The sequence below is a fragment of the Galeopterus variegatus genome, unplaced genomic scaffold, assembly GCF_000696425.1.
Source record: "Galeopterus variegatus unplaced genomic scaffold, G_variegatus-3.0.2 Scaffold4992, whole genome shotgun sequence".
NCBI classification, from domain to species: Eukaryota; Metazoa; Chordata; class Mammalia; order Dermoptera; family Cynocephalidae; genus Galeopterus; species Galeopterus variegatus.
The window spans coordinates 131,181-153,836 of NW_007731103.1; the positions used below are offsets into that span (position 1 = coordinate 131,181).

At 51.0% G+C, this 22,656-nt stretch overlaps 1 protein-coding gene and 2 non-coding genes across 3 annotated transcripts in view; 1 reads left to right on the top strand and 2 right to left on the bottom strand.

The window, feature by feature from the left end:
* ESYT3 (extended synaptotagmin-like protein 3) overlaps positions 1–22,656 on the top strand; it is a 50,386-nt gene that overhangs the window by 23,476 nt on the left and 4,254 nt on the right. Inside the window, exons 3-20 of the mRNA XM_008588724.1 lie at positions 707–841; positions 4,554–4,630; positions 6,285–6,351; positions 6,961–7,050; positions 7,597–7,652; positions 9,101–9,232; positions 11,221–11,308; positions 13,010–13,092; positions 14,813–14,861; positions 15,307–15,396; positions 15,829–15,891; positions 16,174–16,236; positions 16,797–16,865; positions 17,440–17,526; positions 18,209–18,358; positions 19,665–20,161; positions 20,830–20,928; positions 21,627–21,758. Of these exons, the coding sequence (XP_008586946.1) occupies positions 707–841; positions 4,554–4,630; positions 6,285–6,351; positions 6,961–7,050; positions 7,597–7,652; positions 9,101–9,232; positions 11,221–11,308; positions 13,010–13,092; positions 14,813–14,861; positions 15,307–15,396; positions 15,829–15,891; positions 16,174–16,236; positions 16,797–16,865; positions 17,440–17,526; positions 18,209–18,358; positions 19,665–20,161; positions 20,830–20,928; positions 21,627–21,758 (2,027 nt within the window). The remainder of the gene's footprint in view (positions 1–706; positions 842–4,553; positions 4,631–6,284; positions 6,352–6,960; positions 7,051–7,596; positions 7,653–9,100; positions 9,233–11,220; positions 11,309–13,009; positions 13,093–14,812; positions 14,862–15,306; positions 15,397–15,828; positions 15,892–16,173; positions 16,237–16,796; positions 16,866–17,439; positions 17,527–18,208; positions 18,359–19,664; positions 20,162–20,829; positions 20,929–21,626; positions 21,759–22,656) is intronic.
* Positions 11,612–11,685, bottom strand: TRNAI-GAU. Its single transcript has one exon. It is a non-coding gene; the product is annotated as a tRNA-Ile (tRNA).
* Positions 12,164–12,237, bottom strand: TRNAI-GAU. Its single transcript has one exon. It is a non-coding gene; the product is annotated as a tRNA-Ile (tRNA).

Sequence of the window (22,656 nt, forward strand, 5' to 3'; positions counted from 1 at the left end):
GGCGGGAGCGCCACCGCGCTCCCAAGCAGTGCACTGCAGCAGTGCGCCACCGGGCCGGCCCCAGCGATGGGTTTTGAACTAGTGTGTGGAGGAAGGAGGTGCATCTTTAAACTGAGGCCTGAGCCCACAGGAAGGAAGAGGGACAGATCTGCCAGCCCGCCCTCCCTCATAGCCCGCTCTGATCACCACCCGCCTTCTCTGCCAGCCCCCATCCCCAGGTCCTGCGCTGGGGCCCTGAGTCATTCTGCTGCAGAAATCAGCCAAAGGCTGCTTTTTCTGATTGCTAGAAAATTAAATCCACAGGAAACATTTAACTTTCTCCTCTAATTTTTTTCTGAAACCTCTAGCATCTGCTACTTTTTGTTTAGACCACAATGTAGAATGAGATTATGTTTTAGCACAGAATTAAAGGGCTTCATAATATTAAATTTAGTGAATGAGTATTTCATGGTGCTCTGCAAAATGGCACCAAATCTTGGGATCCTGCTGCCTTCACAAGAGTGGAGTCAGCTGATAGTTAACAGATGTTTGATGGACAGATGGATAGGTGGGTAGATGGGTGGGCGGGCAGGCAGATGGGTGCTGTGGGACCCCCATCCTGGGACCAGCTGGCAGGGAATCAAGACCTTGTCCTGGACAGCTGTGGGTCTGCAGTGGGGGCACAGATCGGACCACCAAGGGCCTCTCCCCATGTCCGTCTCCATAGATCATCTCTCAGATCTGGCCCTACATAAGCATGATCATGGAAAACAAGTTCCGAGAGAAACTTGAGCCCAAGATCCGAGAGAAGAGCATCCGCCTGAGAACCTTCACCTTCACCAAGCTCTACTTTGGACAGAAGGTTGGTACTGTCTGGGAAGGTCAGCTGGACTTGCTGTGTAGTCTTTTCTCTGTCCCCTCTCCTGTCACCTCCCCCTCACCCAGGTCAGTCACCTGACTACAAAGATCACACTGGACCTCACAGGGGGCATGGCCCCACACCTGCATTTCCCAGCCTGTCAGCCTCAAACACCCCTCATCTCTAGTCCCAGCACCACCATCTCTCCAGGTTTCAAGAATGCCTGGCTCAGAGGGAACAGAAAGGAGAGGTGGGAAACAGCTCCACTTTTCTTAAGCAAAATTTGGAAACATGGGCCAGCCCGTGGCTCACTCGGGAGAGTGCAGTGCTGATAACAGCAAGGCCACGGGTTCGGATCCTATATAGGGATGGCTGGTTGGCTCACTGGCTGAGCATGGTGTTGATAACACCAAGCCAAGGGTTGAGATCCCCTTACCGGTCATCTTTAAAAAAAAAAAAAAAAAAAAAAAAATTTGGAAACATGCCATCGTGGTAGCCAGACAGATACAAAGATGGACAAGTCGTAGTCGCTAACTTCAGGTGTCAGCTGGGGCAACACATCTGCATTGTTTGAGATGGTCAATGCCACAAAGAAGTTTCTAATCCTCTGCTAATTGGTTGATTCTGGCTATCAGTGTTATAAGCCCATGCTAGTTCTGTGGAGATCAGTAGGTGTCCCAGAGTAAAATGTATCATGGTCAAAGAAGTTTGTGTTTAGTGTACCTAATGTCATGGTCCCTGTTCCAGACAGCTTCCTGTTACACCCTCTGTGCCCCGCTCCTCCTGCCCCAAAGTGTCCCATTGCTGTGTTTTATCTTGATCATCCAGAACGCATCCCCCAGGCAGAGAACTGCTGTGATGTCCATCCCCGAGTAAATCAGAGATGCTGGCACCCAGTCAGCTCTGTGACAAGCAGGTGTCAGAGTGCAGGCCGGTCTGCTGACAGTGCCCACCAGCCCTGCCCAGCCAGCCCCCTGAGTGGATGGTAGAGCCTGAGCCCTGGGGGTTCAGTTTATGCCACTCACACTCTGCCAGGACTGGCCTGTCCCAGAATCTGTTGGTCCATGTGTTCATTCCTTGTTTCATTCACATGTGACTTATTAAGCAGGTGCTGTGCACTCAGCACCATAGACTGAGTCAGATGTGGCAGCACCCCTGCCCTCAGGAGGCAGACACACGAACTGGTGGATGACAACATGGCAGTGCATGGATGCGCGATTGTAGAGGAATGCATGAGTTCAGAGGCGGAGGGGTGGAGGGGCTGAGGTAGTCAGGAAACACTTCCCAGGAGGAAGTGATGTCTGACTTGGCTTTTGAAGAATTCAGCAGCTAAGAGCCAGGAAGCCTGCAGAGTGTGGTTTGTAGCAGAGCCTGCCCAGCTGGGCCACTGCTCTGCTGATGGTGTCTATGGGATGTGCTGCTGCTGGCAAGTGATCTTAAGGAATGATTTTTACTATGCCAGGAGAACCTGGAGGGGGAACCTGCAGGCCGGCCTGCCCAGCTGGGCCACTGCTCTGCTGATGGTGTCTATGGGATGTGCTGCTGCTGGCAAGCGATCTTAAGGAATGATTTTTACTATGCCAGGAGAACCTGGAGGGGGAACCTGCAGGCCGACCAGATGTCTCAGCCCTACAGGAAAAATACCAGACTCCTGATCCTGGCATTCAAAGCTCTTCATGTCCTGGCCCATCCCCCCGCCACCACCTGCCCTCTGCTCTCCCATTCCCCACATCTCCCCTCCTTTCCATAGTGGGGTCACAGAGAACTTCTCCCGTGACCTTCCTGGGCTTGGCCAGGACCCAGAGCACTGACCGCACCCCCTTCCTTCACACCCATAAGTGTTTCCAGCTCCCTCAGATTGCCGTGTCTATGGTCAGCTCCACTCTGTGCTGTGGTCCAGTGACTTAACCTGTGTATATGAATAAAAGGAAAGGACCTACTTCTAAAAGTTGAAGCGTGAACAGGCCTGGCTGCAGGGCCGCTCTGTGTGGCTGTGTGAGTAGTGCTTGGCAGAGGGCACGGGGCTGAGAGGGCCAGTTAAGGCCAAACTCTAACCTGGCACCCCTCACCTAACTGTGAGCCCTCGGCCAGGGCTGCCCTGCCTGGCACAGAGCCAGTGCTCACCCCTCCCCTCTGCGGTTGGGGCTCCGGGCAAGCAGCCTTCGCCAGGCCCTGTCTCAGCAGATGAGGGTCTTGGGGCTGGCTGAGCTTATGCAGGTACCGGGACCACCAGTGAGCCCCAGGCTGTGGGATGTTAGTCACCGTGTTGCCTCCAGCCCAGGCTTCCACTGAGCCAGGGGCTGTGTGGTCTGAAGCTTCTACAATTGGGGGGACCCTCTTCAAGAATATTAAGTAAATATGAAAAAGAATGAGAAAAATCATAGCAAGTTATACATTTTAAAAAGCTGATATATCACAAACTCTGGGAAAACTACATGTTATTTTTAATTAAACATGTTCCTATAATACTTTTTCCTGCATTTTTGGCTTCATACTCTGAGAACCTTTTCATGTGACATTGCATTTGTAAATGTCACTTTCGATGGTGAGAGTAGAAAGATAATGGAATCATTCCTCCGGTGGGATCGATTGGATTTTTTTGTCCAACATTTTATTATGACAAGTTTTAAACATACAAAAGAGTTGAAATAATTCAGTGAATATCACATACCTGCCATCTGGATTGTACAGTTTTAACCTTTTGCTATATTTGATTTATTGCATATTTATGCATCTGTCTCTATTCATTTTTTAAAATGCTTTTCAAACTAAATAGACAGTGCAGTTCACCCCAACCACGTCAGCATGCATATCATTAACTTGAATTCAAATGAAGTTTATTTTTTATTCTTGATAAATGATAAACAGACCCTGCAACAATAACTTACAGGAGGAGGAAAGAGCCTGGGCAGAGGGGGAGCTGACAGCAGCAGATCACAGGGTCCCGGAGGGGGCACTTTAATTCAGATCCTCAGCCAGGGAGCCTACCTTCCTCCCTCCCTTACCTGCGTAAGCTCAGCCAGCCCCATGACCCTCATCTGCTGAGACAGGGCCTGGGGAAGGCTGCCTGCCCAGAGCCCCAGCCACAGAGGCTCTGCTGCTACCTACCTCCAGACTCAGCTTAAGGGCTTCTTCCTCCAGGAAGTCTTCACTAACCTCCTCCCACCTCTGGCTCGGTTGGGAGGTGTTCCTCCCGAGATCACCATGTGACAGCATGGGCCACTCCTCATTGTGGCCAGACCCCCTCGCCCGCCTCATTTGTCTTGCTTAAGGGCTTCTTCCTCCAGGAAGTCTTCACTAACCTCCTCCCACCTCTGGCTCGGTTGGAAGGTGTTCCTCCCGAGATCACCATGTGACAGCATGGGCCACTCCTCATTGTGGCCAGACCCCCTCGCCCGCCTCATTTGTCTCTTCTGTTGGGCTGTGAGCCCACCAGGGCAGGCTTAGTCCACCTTGCCCCCGGCCTTCTCCCCAGTCTGGTGCCTGACACAGAGCTCAGGAATTACCTGTGGCAGGAAGGGAGAGAAAGGAGGGTAGACAATCTAGGGAGAGAAGCCTCAGGGGCTGCAGGGCGGATCCCTGTGTTTGTGCCTCATCCTGGGAGTGCAGTGGTCATGTTTGTTGTTGTTGACAAAGCCCAGTGCTGGGCGAGGGGCTGGCAGCTGTCCCTGCTGCAAGAGCCCTGCTGACCTAGCCTTTGTGGCATCTCTTCCAGTGCCCCAGAGTCAACGGTGTCAAGGCACACACTAACAAGTGCAACCGAAGACAGGTGACCCTGGACCTGCAGATATGGTGAGCCCTCTTGCCTGTGGGGCCAGGTGTGGGCTTCAGGGTGTTCAGGGGACACTCTGTGGGAACAGCCAATTTGGAATTGGAGTGGCATATATACACTCTGATTTGGAGCATGAAACTTCTCACAGGACCCTTGCCCCGCTCCTGGACTGGGGCGTGAGGTCTTTGCTTGAGAAGGGGGAGGCATGTTAGGAAAATGGATGGAGGAATGGCTGGTCCCTAGGTCTGGGCATGACTTCTCCCATCTCATGGGATGTTCTGGGTACCAAGGCCCACACAGCAGATCTTTCTTGGAAGCTGGGGCCAGGTCGCCTGGAGGATCAGACCATCTGCTCCAGAGAGGATGGATAGAGGGAACAAGTGTGAGAAGAAGATGTGGGGACCTGTGGTGAGGCCCAGGGAGCTCCAAGCCCAGGCTGTGAGTGGCCAGCTGGAGAACTGGGCTCTGACATCTCAGGAAAACTAGACATGTGCATGACTAGCTCAGGGCGTTGGGCAAAGGCATCTCTTTCAAATGAGGTTCATAATGGGCTTGAGTCAGGAAGAAGAGAGATTCAATCCAGGAAATCTTCCTGGAGGTGGTGAGATTTGAATTGTGCTTTAGAAGACAAAGAATCAACTTCTAAGATTCCAGAGTGTTGCTGTTCCTTTCCAATGTCTCATATTTCCTGTCCTTAGCCCAGAGGCTGGCACTGAGAGCACACTGGGAAGACAGGAGCCAGTTCTGAGACCACTCATCCCCATTTGGGAGTTGGTCTCAAGTGTGTTGGGATAATGAAGGGCTATCAGGCACTACTGGCCCCTGAGGTTCTGCCACAAGATCTTTATATGAAGACTTCGGGGTATATCAAGGTCATGTGGCCCTTTCAGCCTCCCAGGCACCCCCTGGGGTCCTCATCTCCCCCGTACTGTCTGCTCCTACCCTTTCAAGGGGCACTGGTAACATCAGGCTCCTCTGCCTGTGTCCTGCTGATGTTTGGTGGCTGCCCTCTCCCTCCCCTTAGCCATTATCTTTAGTCTTTTAACAGGGTCTCCTGATCTTTACCCTCAGGAAGATCAGGGTCTCCTGATCTTTCTCCCTCCCCTTAGCCATTATCTTTAGTCTTTTAACAGGGTCTCCTGATCTTTACCCTCAGGGCCACCCATTCTGGGTTCCCTGTCCTTACAACCTGAGGCCTTTTTAACCTTTGTCCATCTCTGCCACCCCTAGCAACAACCTGGGACAGTGGTTGGATGTAAGCAGCAGATGCTACTGCTTTGTCCTCGTGGAAGAGACCTGGGCAGAGACAGGGCGGGAGCACAGCGGTGGTGGGGAGGTGGGAAATGTAGTTACCAAGAGCCCCTGCTTTTCAAATTTGGGGTATTGCAGGGAAGGTGGTGTCCAGAGTCACTGCTCTCATGGCCGAAGGTAGGGAGGTACCTGGGTTCAGGGGCCCGGGTGGCTGCCTCTCAGAGTCTGGGCCTGGGTCAGGATCTGGGCAGAGCCGAGAAAGGCCAAGGCTGTTAGGGAGGCCACATGCCAAGGGGCGCAGAGTTCAGGCTTGGTGGCTGGCTGCCTGGGCTCAGGCTGTGCAACACTGGGCTAGTTTCCTGATCTCTCTGATCACTTGGACCTCCCTCTCCTCTCCACCCTCCTTCTCCCTCCCCATTTCAGCTACATTGGGGACTGCGAGATCAGTGTGGAGCTGCAGAAGATACAGGCTGGTGTGAATGGGATCCAGGTGGGTGGAGCCCGGCGGGACTGCCTCTGTTCCAGCCCAGGAGTGGGGGTCAGGGAAGGGGAAGCCGGCTCATGCTGGAGCAGGCTGTAGAAGGCGGTGATGACCCGACCCTGAGGTCACATGGCCAGGAAGCAGTGGCTGGGCTTCCCCAACCCTCTGCTCTGCCCTAGGGCCCCACAGTCTGCCTCTGATTGCAAAGTGAGAGGTTGTGTTTATGGAGCAGTGGAGAGCAACTGCTTAGAAACTGAGGTGGACCCAGGAGGTGGAAATATCTCACGCCAGGCATAGAGGAGCTGAGTTGGGGCTGGAAATCACTCCTGGGTCCTGCGGGCTGGACCAGCCTGAAATTGGGCAGGGCTCAGTGGAAGGCAGTGGTGGCCAGCCTATGGCCCCTTGGTAACTGGTACAGGGGTGGCAGGTGTGTCCAGGCCTCTATACCCTGAATGTGTTTCCAGTCATGACAGCAGGTGGCCTGCGGGGGCGGGGGAGGTCCTGACATTTGGGGGTGGCATGGGCATGAAATAAGGCAGCAAGAGGCCTCAGCTGAGCCCAGCAGGTACAGGAAAAAAGGAGGCATGGGTCCCTCATGGGCCCTCTATGCCCATCCAGTTGCAGGGCACCCTGCGAATCATCTTGGAGCCCCTCCTCGTAGACAAGCCCTTCGTGGGAGCTGTGACCATGTTCTTCCTTCAAAAGCCGGTGAGTGCAGGGACTAGCGGCAGTCCTGCTGCTCCCTAGGAGTCAGCACTCGTCCTGTGGGCCCCAGACTTTGGGACTGAGCCAGGAATGGACATTGTCCAGGCCCAGCTAGACCTTATTTTATTTAATCCTCAAGGCAGCCTGAGGAGCTAGACTCTGCTCTCCCCACACTGAGGAAACTAAGCTCAGAGAAGGTCTCACAGGTGGTCTGCAGTGGAGCTGAGATGCGTGCTCAGAGCTCTCCCAGTCCAGGCCATCCCGTGGCCACTGGGACTGGCCCACTCCTGTGGAGGTCCTGGCAGGGACACAGCAGGCCCGACAGCCCCTCCCGTCCTGAGCTAAGGCCTGGGTCCTCAGTACCCCTAGAGGCCTGACAGGGCTGGAAGGTGACCTTGCTTGCCTGACATCCCTGCTGAGGGCGTCCCCCACCAGGCTGGGTTCTCCTCCCAAGCAGGTGTGAGGCGCTTGGCAGGGGGTTGTTGGCCCTGATCTCCCAGCTTCTTCCAGCCTAACCCTAACCCTAACAGACTCTCTCTGTCCCTGCAGCACCTGCAGATCAACTGGACAGGCCTGACCAACCTGCTGGATGTGCCCGGGATCAAGTAAGTGCCTGGGAGAGCCTCTCTCCTGGCTCTCTCCGCATGGGAACTGGCACGGGCACCGAGCCTCCCCCGCTGGAGGGAAGAGCATTAGTGTGTGTGGAGTGGGGCTGTGAGGCTAACTGTGCCACGCGGCCTCCACGGGCAGGCCCTGTGCCCAGAAAACACTCACACACTGACACGGACATGGACACACGCAGACACACACACAGAGACACACACGATTGGGTGAGAAGGGCTTTGCAGAATGGTGGGTGGAGGGACATCCAGGTCCCTGTCCTGGTGCAGGAGAGTGGCTCAGAGTAGATGAGATGGGGGCCTAGAGGAGGCCACGTGGCTAGTGAGAGGAGCACCGGCTGTGGACCCAGACCCGGCCAGCTCCTGGCTGTGTCACTTAGCAACTGAGTAACTGGACAAGTTACTTCACCTCGCTGGGCACCTCCTCAGTAAAAGAGGAGCCTGGTTCCTGTGTTTTGGGGTCCCTGGGAGAATGCTCAGGCATGTGTAGTGGCGGCACAGTGTGTGGGCACGAGGTGTTCTCCTTTCTCCCTTACTCTGCCCCCTCCCTAGCCCAAGTGTGTGGTGAGAAGCCTCTGTGGCCTCCTCCAGCCGTGGTGGCAAACAGCAGAGGCCAGCGATGAGGAGCTGGTCCGAGATCCCACCTCCCTGGGGCTGGTGAAGGCTGTTCTCAGAGCCCAGGCACCGTGAGAGGAGCAGTGAAGGGCTGCAGCCCCATGGGATGTGCCTCCCCAGGAGGGAGGGCCAGCCGGGCAGCTGCCGCAGGCCGCAGGGAGGGCCAGTCACCTCTTACTGGGGACATCTGCCCTGGACGAAGGGAATCCAACCATGCATTCTTTCATTCAAAAAATATTTATTGAGCACTTAGTGTGTCCCAGTCCTGTTCCAGGTACCCTCCCTGTCTGCCTGTACTGGGAGGTGGAGCCAGGCAATTATGGGGAGAATGTCCACGTGCTGTCAGGCCCTGCTAGCTGACACTTACCTAGCACTTACTGTGGACAAGGCACTGTTCTCAGCACCTCACACATGTCCCCTCACCCTCAAAACAACCCTAGGAGGTAGGCATTGTTATCCCCAGGTTAGAGATGAGAAAACTGAGGTCCAGAGAGGCTAGCGACTTGCCAGGGTCACACAGCTCAAGGGGTATGGAGCTGAGATTCTAACACAGAATCACGCTGTGCTGCCTCAGCAGAACAAGGCAGGAGGGGCGCATGGGGACGGGGGCATGTAGGTGGGATGGCTGCTATTGGGATAGAATGTGGAGGGCTGCCACAATGCACACACACCCCTCACCCCCTCCAGGCAGGATGGGGTCAGGGCTGTTCTCCTGGCGGGGCCTACCCTGCCCAGCGGGGCTCCTGATGGATGGAGGGTCAGGTGGCATGGGAGAGGTAGTGCCACCCCTCCACAGCTCGACATGCCTGGTGTCCCAGCGAGGTGTCGGACAGCCTGCTGGAGGACCTCATCGCTGCCCACCTGGTGCTGCCCAACCGTGTGACTGTGCCTGTGAAGAAGGGGCTGGATGTGACCAACCTGCGCTTCCCCCTGCCTTGCGTGAGTAGCCAGTACAGAGCACTGGGCCCAGTGTTGAGGGACAGACAGGCTGGTGGGGGAGGTGTCCTGACACCTCAAATTCATTCTCAGATGGAAATCCTTACTTCCACTCCATGAGGACACGGCATCTCCACTTTATAGGGGATAGACTGAGGTTTGGGGAGGTTGAATGACTTGCCCAGTGACTTCTCCCCATCCAGGGAGGGGCAGAGCCCAGGGCAGTGTTCCTTCTCAGGCTCCTGGTCCCCCTGCAGTGTGGCTTCGGATGGAGACTGTGGGCGGTCATCCCCCATGAAACTTCAGGCGCCTCCCATCCTCTGTTCAGGAGTGACGGGAGGCTCCCATCAGTTTGGTGGTGGGAAGAATCTTTGGGTCTGCTGGGAAGGAGAATTCCCAGTTGAGCCAGGATATGGGACTTCCTGGGGCATTGAGCCCCATTGTCCCCCCCACCCTGAGCCCAGCTCAGGAGGTCCCTGAGGAACAGCCATGTGACCTCCCTACTGATGGGCACCCTGGCTGTGGGCCTGAGCCCTTGGGGCTGAGTCAGGGCCTCACGAGAAGGGAAAGCACCCATTTTTCCCATCAGAGGCAGGTGTCAGGCAGCGTCTTCTTGCACTCAGCCTGATGCACGCTCCTGCTCAGGCCTGTGCCACCCACCGAGGGAAGACCCTGCAGGACACGGGCCAGCTGGGAGGCAGCACAGTCCTCCCAGCCTTCACGCAATGGCGCATTGGCTTTATCCCACACTGCACGGGTGATGGTCTCAGAACAACAATATAAACACCACCACCCACATCGTCATTACTAAAAATGTTTGGTCCTTAGGATATATTACCTTTTTGGATGTCCTTTCAAATTATGACATTTTATTTATTTATTTATTTGGTTTTTATTGAATCAAAATTGATTATACATATTTTGGGGGTTCAACATTGAGATATAATGATCAAATCAATATTACTAGCATATATATTGTTACAAATTGTAATTATTCCTTATGCCCCTTGTCCAATCCCTCCCCATCCCCCTCTCACTCCCCCCTCTAATCAGCCTAGATTTCTTCTCTCCCTCTGAAAGAATAATGGTTACTCTGTTGATTTGCTGCCCAAATGATCTGTCCAATGCTGAGAGGTGTGATCAGGTCCCCCAATACTATCATAGAGCAGATGTCTCTTCTGTCACTCTGAAATGGGCTCTGTGGAGACAGACATCCTCCTCCTGTCTTTATCTCTGCTGGTGACTCTTCTTGTGTCAACTCACTCCAGTGGCTGGAGGACCATCTGCGGGGTGGTTGTGGCCTATAGTCGCCTTCGTGGCAGCCATGGTTATCAGGGGGGCTGTGGTGGGCCACCCACATGGAGATGTTTTTGGCCTGCTCCATGGTGCTGGCAGTGTGCCTGGTTGTAGAGAGTGTACAATCCCTGTTTCCATGCCCTGGGTCCCCGAGTGGGTCCCGAGGTGCCGGCACAGTGTGCCTGATTGTGGAAGGGGGGTCCAGTCCCCGTCTCCATGTCCTGGATCCCCAGGCAGGCCCTGAGGCACTGGCATGGGGTGCCTGGTTGTGGGAGGGTGGTCCAGTCCTCTTCTCCGTGCCCTGAGTCCCAGGGAAAGCCTCGAAGTGCTAGCATGGGGTGCCTGGTTGTGGGAGGGGGTTCCGGTCCCCTTCTCCATGCCCTGGGTCCCAGGACAGGCCCCAAGGCACTGGTGCAATGTGCTTGGTTGTGGGAGGCGGGGTCCAGTTCCCTTCTCCATACCCCAGGTCCCTGAGTGGGCCCCAAGGTGCTGGTGCAGTGTGCCTGGTTGCAGGAGGGGGTTTTGGTCCCCTTCTCCATGCCCTGGGTCCCAGGACAGGCCCTGAGGCACTGGTGTGGTGTGCCTGGTTGTGGGAGGCGGATCTGGTCCCCTTCTCCATGCCCCAGGTCCCAGCACAGGTCCCAAGGTGCTGGCACAGTGTGCCTGGTTGTCAAAAGGAGGTCCGGTCCCCTTCTCGATTTCCCAGGTCCCTGGGTGGGACCCGAGGTGCTGGCGAGGTGTACCTGTTTGTGGGAGGGAGGTTCGGTCCCCTTTTCCATGCCTTGGGCCGTTGGGTGGGCCCCGGGGCGCTGGTGTGGCAGATTATTACATTTTAAACTCACTTAGAATAGTTCCTCTCTGTATGTTTGTGACAAAAACAGGCCACGAATATTTACATTGATATGTTTCATTCTATTCTCTATTTAACTTTTACCTAAACTTCTTTTACAATTGTGTAAAATAGTTGTAGTTTCCAAAGCCCAATATAAAAAATTATATCTTAAGGAGTCTGGCTTCTATCCCTTGTTCACTCCACCTAATCCCCACCATTCCCCTATAAGAAATGGTTTATCCTTCTGTTCTTTTTCTTTTTTTGTTGGCCAGTACAGGGATTGAACCCTGGACCTTGGTGTTATCAGCACCACACTCTAACCAACTGAGCTAACCGACCAGCTTCCATTATTTTAAATTATTTTTAATATGAGCAGATACATATATGTGGTCATATGTGTACCCATTTGTTTATATTCATAATCCCTCTTTCTTTTTGGTGGACAGTGGCATACACAGTTTTCCCCACCTTCTTTTTGTCACTAAATCTATCATGGAGGTCATGCTGTGACAGTGTCAATAGGACCTTCCTCATTATTTTTCACAGCTGCAAAGTACTCCACTATGTGAATGTTCTGAAGGTTATTCAACCAGTTCCCTATTGATGGACAGTTAAGTTGTGTCTGGTCTTTTGCTATTACAAATAGTAGGATAAGAGATGAGGAAACTGAGGTCCAGAGATGTCAGCGACTTGCCGAGGTCACACAGCTTGTGGGTGGTGGGCTAGTGTAATGAATAGCCTGTGCGCACGTGTTCTATGTTTTTGCCAGTATGCCTATAAGAAATGGTTTATCCTTCTGTTCTTTTTCTTTTTTTGTTGGCCAGTACAGGGATTGAACCCTGGACCTTGGTGTTATCAGCACCACACTCTAACCAACTGAGCTAACCGACCAGCTTCCATTATTTTAAATTATTTTTAATATGAGCAGATACATATATGTGGTCATATGTGTACCCATTTGTTTATATTCATAATCCCTCTTTCTTTTTGGTGGACAGTGGCATACACAGTTTTCCCCACCTTCTTTTTGTCACTAAATCTATCATGGAGGTCATGCTGTGACAGTGTCAATAGGACCTTCCTCATTATTTTTCACAGCTGCAAAGTACTCCACTATGTGAATGTTCTGAAGGTTATTCAACCAGTTCCCTATTGATGGACAGTTAAGTTGTGTCTGGTCTTTTGCTATTACAAATAGTAGTATAAGAGATGAGGAAACTGAGGTCCAGAGATGTCAGTGACTTGCCGAGGTCACACAGCTTGTGGGTGGTGGGCTAGTATAATGAATAGCCTGTGCGCACGTGTTCTATGTTTTTGCCAGTATAGAAGGAAGCTTAGTCTCCTGTTGTTCAGACTCATGGGGGCCATGGCAGTGTGTTGGGCAATTGCTCTGGAAGCTGCAAGCCTCATGTAGGACAAACAGCAGCCACTGTCTTGTCTCTGAGCACCCGCTCTGCCATGGGCTTGCACATGTCTCTAATCCCCCAACTGCCCTGCACGGGAGGGGCACCACTCCCTTCTTACAGGTAGGGTCCTTGAGGCACCAAGAAGACCAGGAACCTGCCAGGGCTCCCAGCCGGGACTTAGCTTTCCTTGGGTCATACATAAGGTTGGATTCCTCGGTTATTGTAGCCTGCAGGTTAAGATACCTCTTTCCTTCCAGTTCATGGTGTATGAAGTCCCTGGGCAGGACCTGGAAGTGGACCTGTATGATGAGGATCCTGACAGGGACGACTTCCTAGGCAGGTGAGGAGGGCTGAGCTGGGCCTGGGGACAGCCTTCCCTCCCTGAGGGCACTGGGCTAGGTCTTGGTGCACAGGAACCTTGCTCCCACCAGCCAGTGACCTGCAACCCTTTCTAGTCACTCTGACATGATGGCTGTGCCAGGCAACCCAACCTGCCGTTCCACATTTCTTCCGCAAACCTTCCCAGATGTCTCCTGAATGCCCAGCCCTGCCCTAGTCCTTGGGGGGATACAGAGAGGACCCAAAGGTTTATGCACCATGGGCTCTGCTTTCTGCCCTCCTGATAATGTACCCAGAGTCCCCATTTGGAACAGTTGGCAAGGCTGGCATGGATGGCCAGGCCCAAGGAACCCTGGCTACTCTCGCTGGGGTGGAACCCAGACCCTCAGGGCTATGGGAGGACTGAAATGGCCAGGGTGGGGCTAGCTATCAAAACCTCAAATTTACATGTCTTTTGGTCTAACAGTCCCACTTCCAGGAATCTCCTATAAAATGAAAGCATTAGTACCTGAAGTGTTTATTGGAGAAGTATCTGGTAGCAAAATAAGAAAACTCAGAAATATGAACGTCCAGCCTCAAGATATTGGCAGAATGTTTGAATAAAATTACCATTGCCAAACTACAAATATTCTGCAGTTTTTAAAAACAAGTAGAATCTATGTGTATTGACCTGGAGAACATCCATAATATATCAGTAAGTGGGGATGAGCAGTTGGGAGTATCCTGTGTAGTTGGATCTTTCCAGGAGCGGACGCTTGAATATTTTGTATGGGTTCGTGCAGGCAGAGCAAGGAATGGGAGCTACATAGCAGACTGTTAACACTGTGTATCTCTGATTAGGAGGCAGAGAAGGGTGTTTTACCCAAATCTTCATACTCCTATGTTGTTTAGCTTGTTTCCATGAGCATGTCATTTTAAAAAATAGAAACAAATCAGGAGGCACCATCTGACAGCCAAAGGAACAGCTCGCCATCAGATGTTTATCAATTTTTATTTTTCACCTTCATGGAAAAAGCTGCAGTTTTTGTAATGTTGCAAATTACAAGTTTGGCTTACGGCTCATGCTTTGTGTAGCTGATTCCAGGTGTGTTTTGAGCTCCAGCACATTTCTAACAGTTACACAGAATTACGTTTTTCCCTCTGGCTGTCAGGTCCTTCTGGTTGGGCTAGGTTCAGGGTGGATTAGGAGTGTGCTGTGATGTGGGTGTTATCTCCTCTCACACACACATACCAACTATACTTATCCCTTGCCGGGCACCTGGGGAAGTTTTGGAATGGAGGGGCATTTTGGGTTAAAATGACTGCGGGAGGTGGTGCCTCTGGCATTTAGAGGGCACTGGACCAGGAAGCTAAATTCCTGCAGTGCATGTGCGGTTTTTCACAATAAGAATCATCCTACTCAAAATGCCAGTAGCACTGTCGTTGAGAAATCCAGAGGTGATGTGTCCAGCAGCCTCTGCTTGTCCCTTCTGGGGATGGGAGCCACCTGCCTCCCTAGGCAGCATGTCTAATGGGAGCATCCCTGATAACTAGCTAGTCCTTCCTTCACTGAAGGTGAAATTGGTCTCCCATTGATTCTTTGAGAGGAATAAGATCCTCTGTCTTAATGGCCCCACTCAGATATTTGAAAATAGATCCCAGGGTGGGCCTCCACACCCTCTGCTGCTTGCCTCCACTGACCTGGGCTGAGCTGAGCTGACCCCTCTGCCTGTGTATTCCAGCCTGCAGATCTGCCTCGGGGATGTCATGACGAACAGAGTGGTGGATGAGGTAGAGTGTAGCCCTCTTCCTGTGGACAGCTCTAACAGGCTGCTTCAGCCCAGCTAGTCCTGTGAAATGGGCCCCTGTGTGCTGGGCTGCACATGCCTGTCCTCAGGGGCTACAGCTGGGTGAGGCCCAGATTCCTCTAGGGAACCCCCCAGGGCCCAGGTTGGAAGAAGCTTCCCTGGGAAGTACCCACAGATTAAACACTCCCAACAGGGCACAGCCCCATTACAGGGAGGGCAGGCTGGGCCTGGGTTTTTCCTTCCCAAAGTGTAGCACGTCTGCCCCCCTATAACCACATCTCCCAGCCCCTCTGAGCCCAGAGCATGCCCTGTCTGGACTGGGGTACCTTTTCCCTGGAGCGCCTATTAGAGCCCAACCAGGTGTCAGGAGTGAGCTGCCCAAAGAGGGCCCTTTCCCTGAGCTTTCCTCTCTCACCCCTGCCCCACAGTGGTTTGTCCTGAATGACACAACCAGTGGGCGGCTGCACCTGCGGCTGGAGTGGCTTTCACTGCTCACTGACCAGGAAGCTGTGACCGAGGTAAGCCCAGGGTGTCAAGGGCTCCCTAGCAGAAAAATTGTGAGGAGGAAGGAGGGAGATGAAGCTCCCCAGTTCTTGCTCACCTGCAGAACATGTCACTTAGCCCCCTGTCTTCTACACAGGGCAGCTCCTGATTTCTCTCAGCAAACAGCCTCTGAGCATCTCAGTTACCTTCAGGGAAGATGGGGTCCTTAGAGCTCTGTGTCAGTGCCTGCCAGCCCAGTTCATAGGGGAAATCTACCCTCTGTCTAACTTAAATGTGTCATGCTGCAGTTGTATTCTTAGCCTCAACAAAAAACTGTTGAGAGCAATCTTACGGCTAGTCTGGAGTGTAAGGGTTGGCTGGCTTCCCTCTGCCACAAGTAAGTTTTTCCCAACCAGTCCATGTCCTGCTCCTGGGGACACCAATTGAGTGTTTGTGTCTGTTTGCAGGACTATGGTGGACTCTCCACTGCCATACTTGTAGTCTTCTTGGAGAGTGCCTGCAACCTGCCGGTGAGTGGTGACATGTCCAGAGTGTCACATACCTTCCCTCTGCCACAAGTAAGTTTTTCCCAACCAGTCCATGTCCTGCTCCTGGGGACACCAACTGAGTGTTTGTGTCTGTTTGCAGGACTATGGTGAACTCTCCACTGCCATACTTGTAGTCTTCTTGGAGAGTGCCTGCAACCTGCCGGTGAGTGGTGACATGTCCAGAGTGTCACATATACCTTGCCCTGTGCCCATCACTTTCAAATGTCCATGTGTTGCTTTAATCCCATTCTCTCTGGGCTGCAGAGAAACCCTTTTGACTACCTGAATGGTGAATATCGAGCCAAAAAACTCTCCAGGTTTGCCAAGGTAAGTGTGTATGTGGGTGAAAATTTGAGGTGCAAATAGTGGCTCCTCTTTCCCCCAGCCCTGTATCTTCTGGGCCACGTTCTGTGCACATGCAGTTTGGGGATAACAACAGGTGCTGTCCTCCTGTGTGCCAGGCACTGGGATTGGCAACTGGTCCTCTACATTGATTATCCCTGAGTCCTGTGATGATTGTATGTCAGTAGTTTTTGTTGCCATTTTACAAACACGACCCAGAAGGTTAAGTGGCTGGGTCACACAGGTAAGAGGAGGAGCCAGAACTTGACTCCAGCCTATTTCCATGATCCCAGGGAACAAAAGACCGTGCCCAGCCAGGCTCAGCTCTTGCCTCTGGCGTTTAACTTGGAACCTCTCCCTGGTGTCAGGCCTGTCCTGGTGCTTGCACAGTAATGGCAGCCCAGCAGGCCTGGGAGTACCAGGGCAGCCTTCCTTCAAAGGGAAGCAATTGGCTGGTCCCAGGTCCCACTGACACTCCGTGGGGGTGGGGGTGGGGCTGGGGCCGTGGCCACGGCCACCTTCATTATACATTTGCACCCTTACAGAATAAAGTCAGCAGAGACCCTTCTTCCTATGTCAAGCTGTCCGTAGGCAAGAAGACACACACAAGTAAGGTAAGACAGTTTGGTGTGTAGTCCTGAGGTAAGGAAGTGGGGCCTCAAGCCTCCTTGGGGAGAGAGGCAAAAGGAAAGAAATTAGCTTATGCTGAATGCCTACTTAGGCACCTGATGTTATTTAGTTCTCACTATAACCTCACAAGATAGTTTTCTAGTTCAAAAATCCAAGGATTGTAGGTAAGTGACTTGCCCAAGGGCACATGCTACAAAGCAAACGAGGGTTTAAGTTTGGGCATGCCTCTAAAACCTGTGTCCTTTCCACCACACCATGAAATTTCTCAGTCCAGCAGCAGGAATCCTGCCAGTCCCCCTCCCCTGAAGCGAGCTCTAATACTAGCGTGATTTTCAGCTCCCTATAAAACTTCCTGGCAAAGCACTCCTTGCCTTTGAGTCTTGCTGTCCTGCCCTAGTGCCTCCCCGTAGCTGTAGTGTGTGTGGGTCTGTATGATCCCTGGGCAGACACAGGTGAGGTACCCAGTGGTGCCTGATGGCCACAGTGAGAGCAGAGGGTGCTGGTATCCAGCTCTGCCCAACCTGACCCTTCAATGATCTCTTCCTCTTCTGTTCCTAGACCTGTCCCCACAGCAAGGACCCAGTGTGGAGTCAGGTGTTCTCCTTCTTTGTGCACAGTGTGGCAGCCGAGCAGCTCCATGTGAAGGTTTGCTTGAAGCTGGGCTCCTGAACAGTTATGAGCTTGATAAGCCAGGAGGGGTTGGGAACTTGAAGTACACCTTGAGCAGGTTCTCCCGGCAGTAAAGTCAGCCCCTTGTATGTGGGAGATTATACTGGGGCCCCACAAGTCCTCATCTCCTTGAGGGTGGCACCCAAAGTCATCGTGTAGGAGTCTCAAACCCTCAAGTCCCTTGGCTCTCTCTAAAAAATGGTCTTTATAGTTGTTACATAGCACTCAGAGTGGTTTGCATTGGAATCTACCCAGGATAATAGTGTATTTAAAAAAATTTTTTTTTCATTTAATCTTCACAAAAGATCTGTGGAAGAGAGTTTTCTTCTTTTCTTTACACATGAGTAAAGAGAAGCTAAAACAATGACTTGTCCAAGATCTCATGCCCAACAAGTGGTGGAGCTGGGGTCTTTTGGAGCTCTGAGCCCCCATGCCCTAGGCATTTGACAGATTGGCCTTATACAAATCAAAAATTGCCTCTATCCCAAGTCACTCTTTTCCCCTGACTGAAGGCAGTTTCCAGAATAGGACCAGATGCCAGTAGAAGCATAGCACATACTTACTGAAATGAACTTAGACTTGGCTGGGGCCCAGACAGTAGTGGTGGTATGGGTGGGGCTTGGATTTCTTCTTGTTTTATGACTGGTCCGCTGCCTAGGTGCTTGATGATGACCAGGAGTGTGCTCTGGGAGTGCTGGAGTTCCCCCTGTGCCAGATCCTCCCCTATGCTGACCTCACTCTTGAGCAGCGCTTTCAGCTGGACCACTCAGGCCTGGACAGCCTCATCTCCATGAGGCTGGTGCTTCGGGTAAATCTCTCCTGTCCCCTGGGGGAGTGGGGAGTGGAGCTCTGGCTATAGAGCAAGGTGAATTTTCCCAGCACTAAGCACCTGGCTTTGTGTCTGGAAGAAGCCAGGAGATGGATTCATGTTTTTCATCAATTTCGGAATATTTTCAGCCATCGTCTCTTTCTCCCATTCTTTTTAAATCCCTTCTAGATCTTCTATGCTGGACCTTCTCATCTATCCTTCATGTCTCTTGACTTCATCTCTTTATTTCATGGTGCTACAGTCTAATTTCCTCAGAGCTATCTCCCAGTACACTCTTTTTTTTCTTTGGCTATGCCTAGTTTGCTGTTTAACCTGTTCATGGTTTTTATTTCAATGGCAGTTTTTCAGGTCTAATTTTATATTTTCCAAATCCACATGTTCTTTTTTCATAGTATTTTATTATCTTCTTATGTTTATATTCAATCTATAGTCATTAGAAAATACTTATAATGTACGTCTGTTAACTCTATTATCTGAAGATCCTAGGAGTTAAATTTTGATGTTTGTTTTGTCTCTTGATGCTTTTTCACATGACTCATTTCTACATTTTTGTAACTTGGGTTGCAAATGTATGTTCAGTGTTCCTTTATACCTGGATTGAGGTTGTTCTTTCCCAAGGAGGCCAAGCATCTCAGGGGCATTAAAAACTTGGGCCTATCTTTTATGTTAATTTCTTAACTTTGGATTTCAAGACCACACAGACAGTGTAAATATGAACTCAGTTCATATGTGGACAGGCCTATAAGATGCCATATTCTTAGGGAAGACTTTATCCTCCAACCAGAGTACAGGCTCAGATAGGTAACATCTCTTGTCATCAGTCTTTGCTGATGGGTGGAACTTTTATTCTAGACTACTTTTAACTAAAGAGATCCCACTTTGCTGATGGGTGGAACTTTTATTCTAGACTACTTTTTAACTAAAAAGATCCTTACTTTACTCCCAGCCTCACATTGACCCAAGGCCTCTTTTCCTAATTCTTTGAATTCCAAGGTTGATAAATGACTCTAGGAAAGGTTAACTTTTTTCAGTTTTTTAAAAAGAATCATCTTCACTTTATTAGGAATTTGGCTAAGGATTTAAAGGGATGTTTGATTTTAGGGGGCTTTTTCTAACGAGGTTTTTCAGAATATTTGGACCACCATATTTATTGCTGGAAATGGAAGTCCCTAGGAAAGGTCTTGATAATTGATAACTGAGGGAGAAAAGGGGAAGGAGAAACACATGGCTGAGGTTGTGGAAGTGGTGGGCCCAGTCCATAAACCACGCTGTCATCTACTTACAGTTCCTGCGTGTGGAGGAACGAGAGCTGGGGAGCCCATACACGGGACCTGAAGCCCTAAAGAAAGGCCCTCTGTTCATCAAGAAGGTGGCCACCAACCGGGGTCCCAAGGACCCAGCCCAGGGAGAAGGTCCTGCAGATTTTCTGTGCCCCCCAGACTCTGCTTCTGACACCCAGGAAGCTTCAATGAGCAACACGACCACCAGTGCTGCCACTGCTGCCACTGCACCTGCACCCCAAGAGACAGGCCCAGAGCCCAAAGGCAAGGACAGTGCCAAAGGGTTCTGTGAGCCCATGGGGGAGAAGAAGAGTTCAGCCACCATCTTCTTGACTGTCCCAGGCCCCCACTCTCCAGGGCCCATCAAGTCTCCCAGACCCATGAAATGCCCTGCCTCCTCCCCATTCGCATGGCCGCCCAAGAGGCTGGCTCCCAGCATGTCCTCGCTCAACTCCCTGGCCTCTTCCTGCTTTGACCTGACAGAAATCAGCCTCAACATTGAGTATGCACCTCTCTGCTTAATCTTTTCTAAAATCACCTGCATGAAAAATATCTCCCTGGATGGAAAAGTAGATGTGAGCGAGATAAGCCTGTGGAAGTTTTTTTCACAAAATATCTTCATGAGAGGCAGCATGGTGTGGTAGAAAGAACGCAGGACCAGGGAGAGAGCCAGATAGTCTGGTTACGGCTCTCACTACATACCAACTGTAAAATGTTGGACTTAGGTTAAGGTCTCTTCCAGCAGAAACATTTACTGAATTCTAAAGAGTTATACTGGGATGTGGAATTATGTAATAAATGGCTGCCATTTATTAAGTGTTTACTATGGGCTTATTTAGCATGTTATCTAATTCAATCTTCACAATTATCCTACAAGATAGAACTTACTATCATAAAGGTTGAATAAATACTCCCAAGGTCTCACGAGGAATCCTGACAAATGCAGATCCCACTCCAGGGTTCATGCTCTTCCTACTGTGGAGTAGGATAATTATATGTGAGTGCTAAATGGAACTGACTTCCGACTAAAAGGAAACTTACTGAGAATTCTTTTGTTTAACCAACATGGCTCTTTGTTCCCCAAGTAGGGCAAGCTTCCCTGTCTTGGGGGAGGGGGAAGAGAGCCAACACTTGTAATGACAAGAGAAGTGACAAGCCCTTTCTTTACAGAGGTGGGAATCTCAGGCAGCGGTGGCTGGGTGAGATTCAGCTCACGGTGCGCTATGTGTGTCTGCGGCGCTGCCTCAGCGTCTTAGTCAATGGCTGCAGGTAAAGGAATTCTGGGGGCCAGGAAGGTCCTTTGGGAGCATCAGGTGACCATAAATCAGAGTAGGGGCACTTGGAGCAAAGACAGGGGTGTGTAGCCTGATGATAGAGTGACACACTGGGAAGAAATGACACTTGAAGGCCTGCATGCTGTGAGTGATGATGTCCTCAGAGGGGCACTTTAGTGGGCATTCTTCAGTGGTGCCAATCGGCGCAAGAGCCAAGGGCTTTGCTCAGATACAACTGCTGCAAACTGTCTGGGATGGCTGGTAGCTAGTACATTTTTCCCAAGTGGGAATCTCCACCTTCCCTTAGATGGAAAGTACTTGCTCTTCAAGCTTTACAAAAATGCATATTTTCAAAACCATTCATCTGATATTTTGGTCATCTAGACTATGCAGCATTTTTATCTTCGAGCCCTTCTTTTTTTTTTTTAAAAGATGACCTGCAAGGGGATCTTAACCCTCGACTTGGTGTTGTCAGCACCACGCTCACCCAGTGAGCTAACTGGCCATCCATATATAGGGATCTAAACCCGTGGCCTTCGTGGTATCAGCACCACACTCTCCCGAGTGAGCCACAGGCTGGCCCTCTTCAAGCCCTTCTTAAGCTGAATGTCTAGTAGAGGTTTCTCCCCAGTGAGTATTTTCAGTGTTTGAAAACCAGGGACCTTTCTCTTAATGTCTTTGAAACCAAATCAGGAACCTGACACCATGTACTACCAGTGGAGCTGATCCCTACGTCCGAGTCTACTTGTTGCCAGAAAGGAGGTGGGCAAGTCGTAAGAAAACTTCAGTGAAGCGGAAGACTCTAGAACCCCTGTTTGATGAGACGTAAGTGGACTATTGGCCCTAACTAGAGTGCCTTATCCACTCAAGTATTTGTTAAGCACCTGTTGTGTGCCTGGCAGCTTGCCAGATGTGAGAAGGGGTCTGGGTGGACAGGACAACATGGTCTCTGACTTTGTGAAGCTTCTATACTTTAATGGGAGAAAAGAGCTGCTGGGGCAGTTTATCAAAATGGCTTCCCATGTTTTCTGCCCACAGAGGCTGAAATGTTCCTGATTATGCAATGTTTATAGTCTTTCTCTTTAAATGAAGTCTCTGGCAGTAGAAGGATTTGAATCTGGTGAAATTTTTTTTTTTTTTCTGGACTTGTTTTAATTCCAGCAGTTACAAATGAACATTCCTTGAACCTAAGGACCTAAAATTTCCTTCAAAACTCTAAGCTCTTTGGCTTGTCTTCCCTCCTGCAACAAAGCATAGGTGGCAGGTGAAACAGATACCCTCCCTTTCTCCACAAAGGCTTATCCATCCTTGTCTTTGGGGACAAGACTAGTAGCTGACTCTAATCACATTTCTTGCTTTGATGGGTCAGTGGTGGCAAGATTTAGCCTAAATTTTTTTTTGTCTTTTTCGTGACTGGCCACACCGCACTCAGCCAGTGAGCACACCGGCCATCCCTATATAGGATTTGAACCTGCGGCGGGAGCGCTTCTGCACTCCCAGCGCCGCGCTCTCCCAAGTGCGCCACGGGGTCGGCCCCTAAATATTTTTGTTCTTGATAATCCTTAAGGTACAGAAATCTCATCATTGTTTCCTTCTGCTTGTGTCTTAAGGGAAGACATTTCTAACTAGCTTAGCAAGATATACCTCATAATTTTGGTTTCCTCTTATCCTGGGTCAATAACTTCTCATTTTCAAAGGGTTGTACTGAATCCTCTTTGGGCCA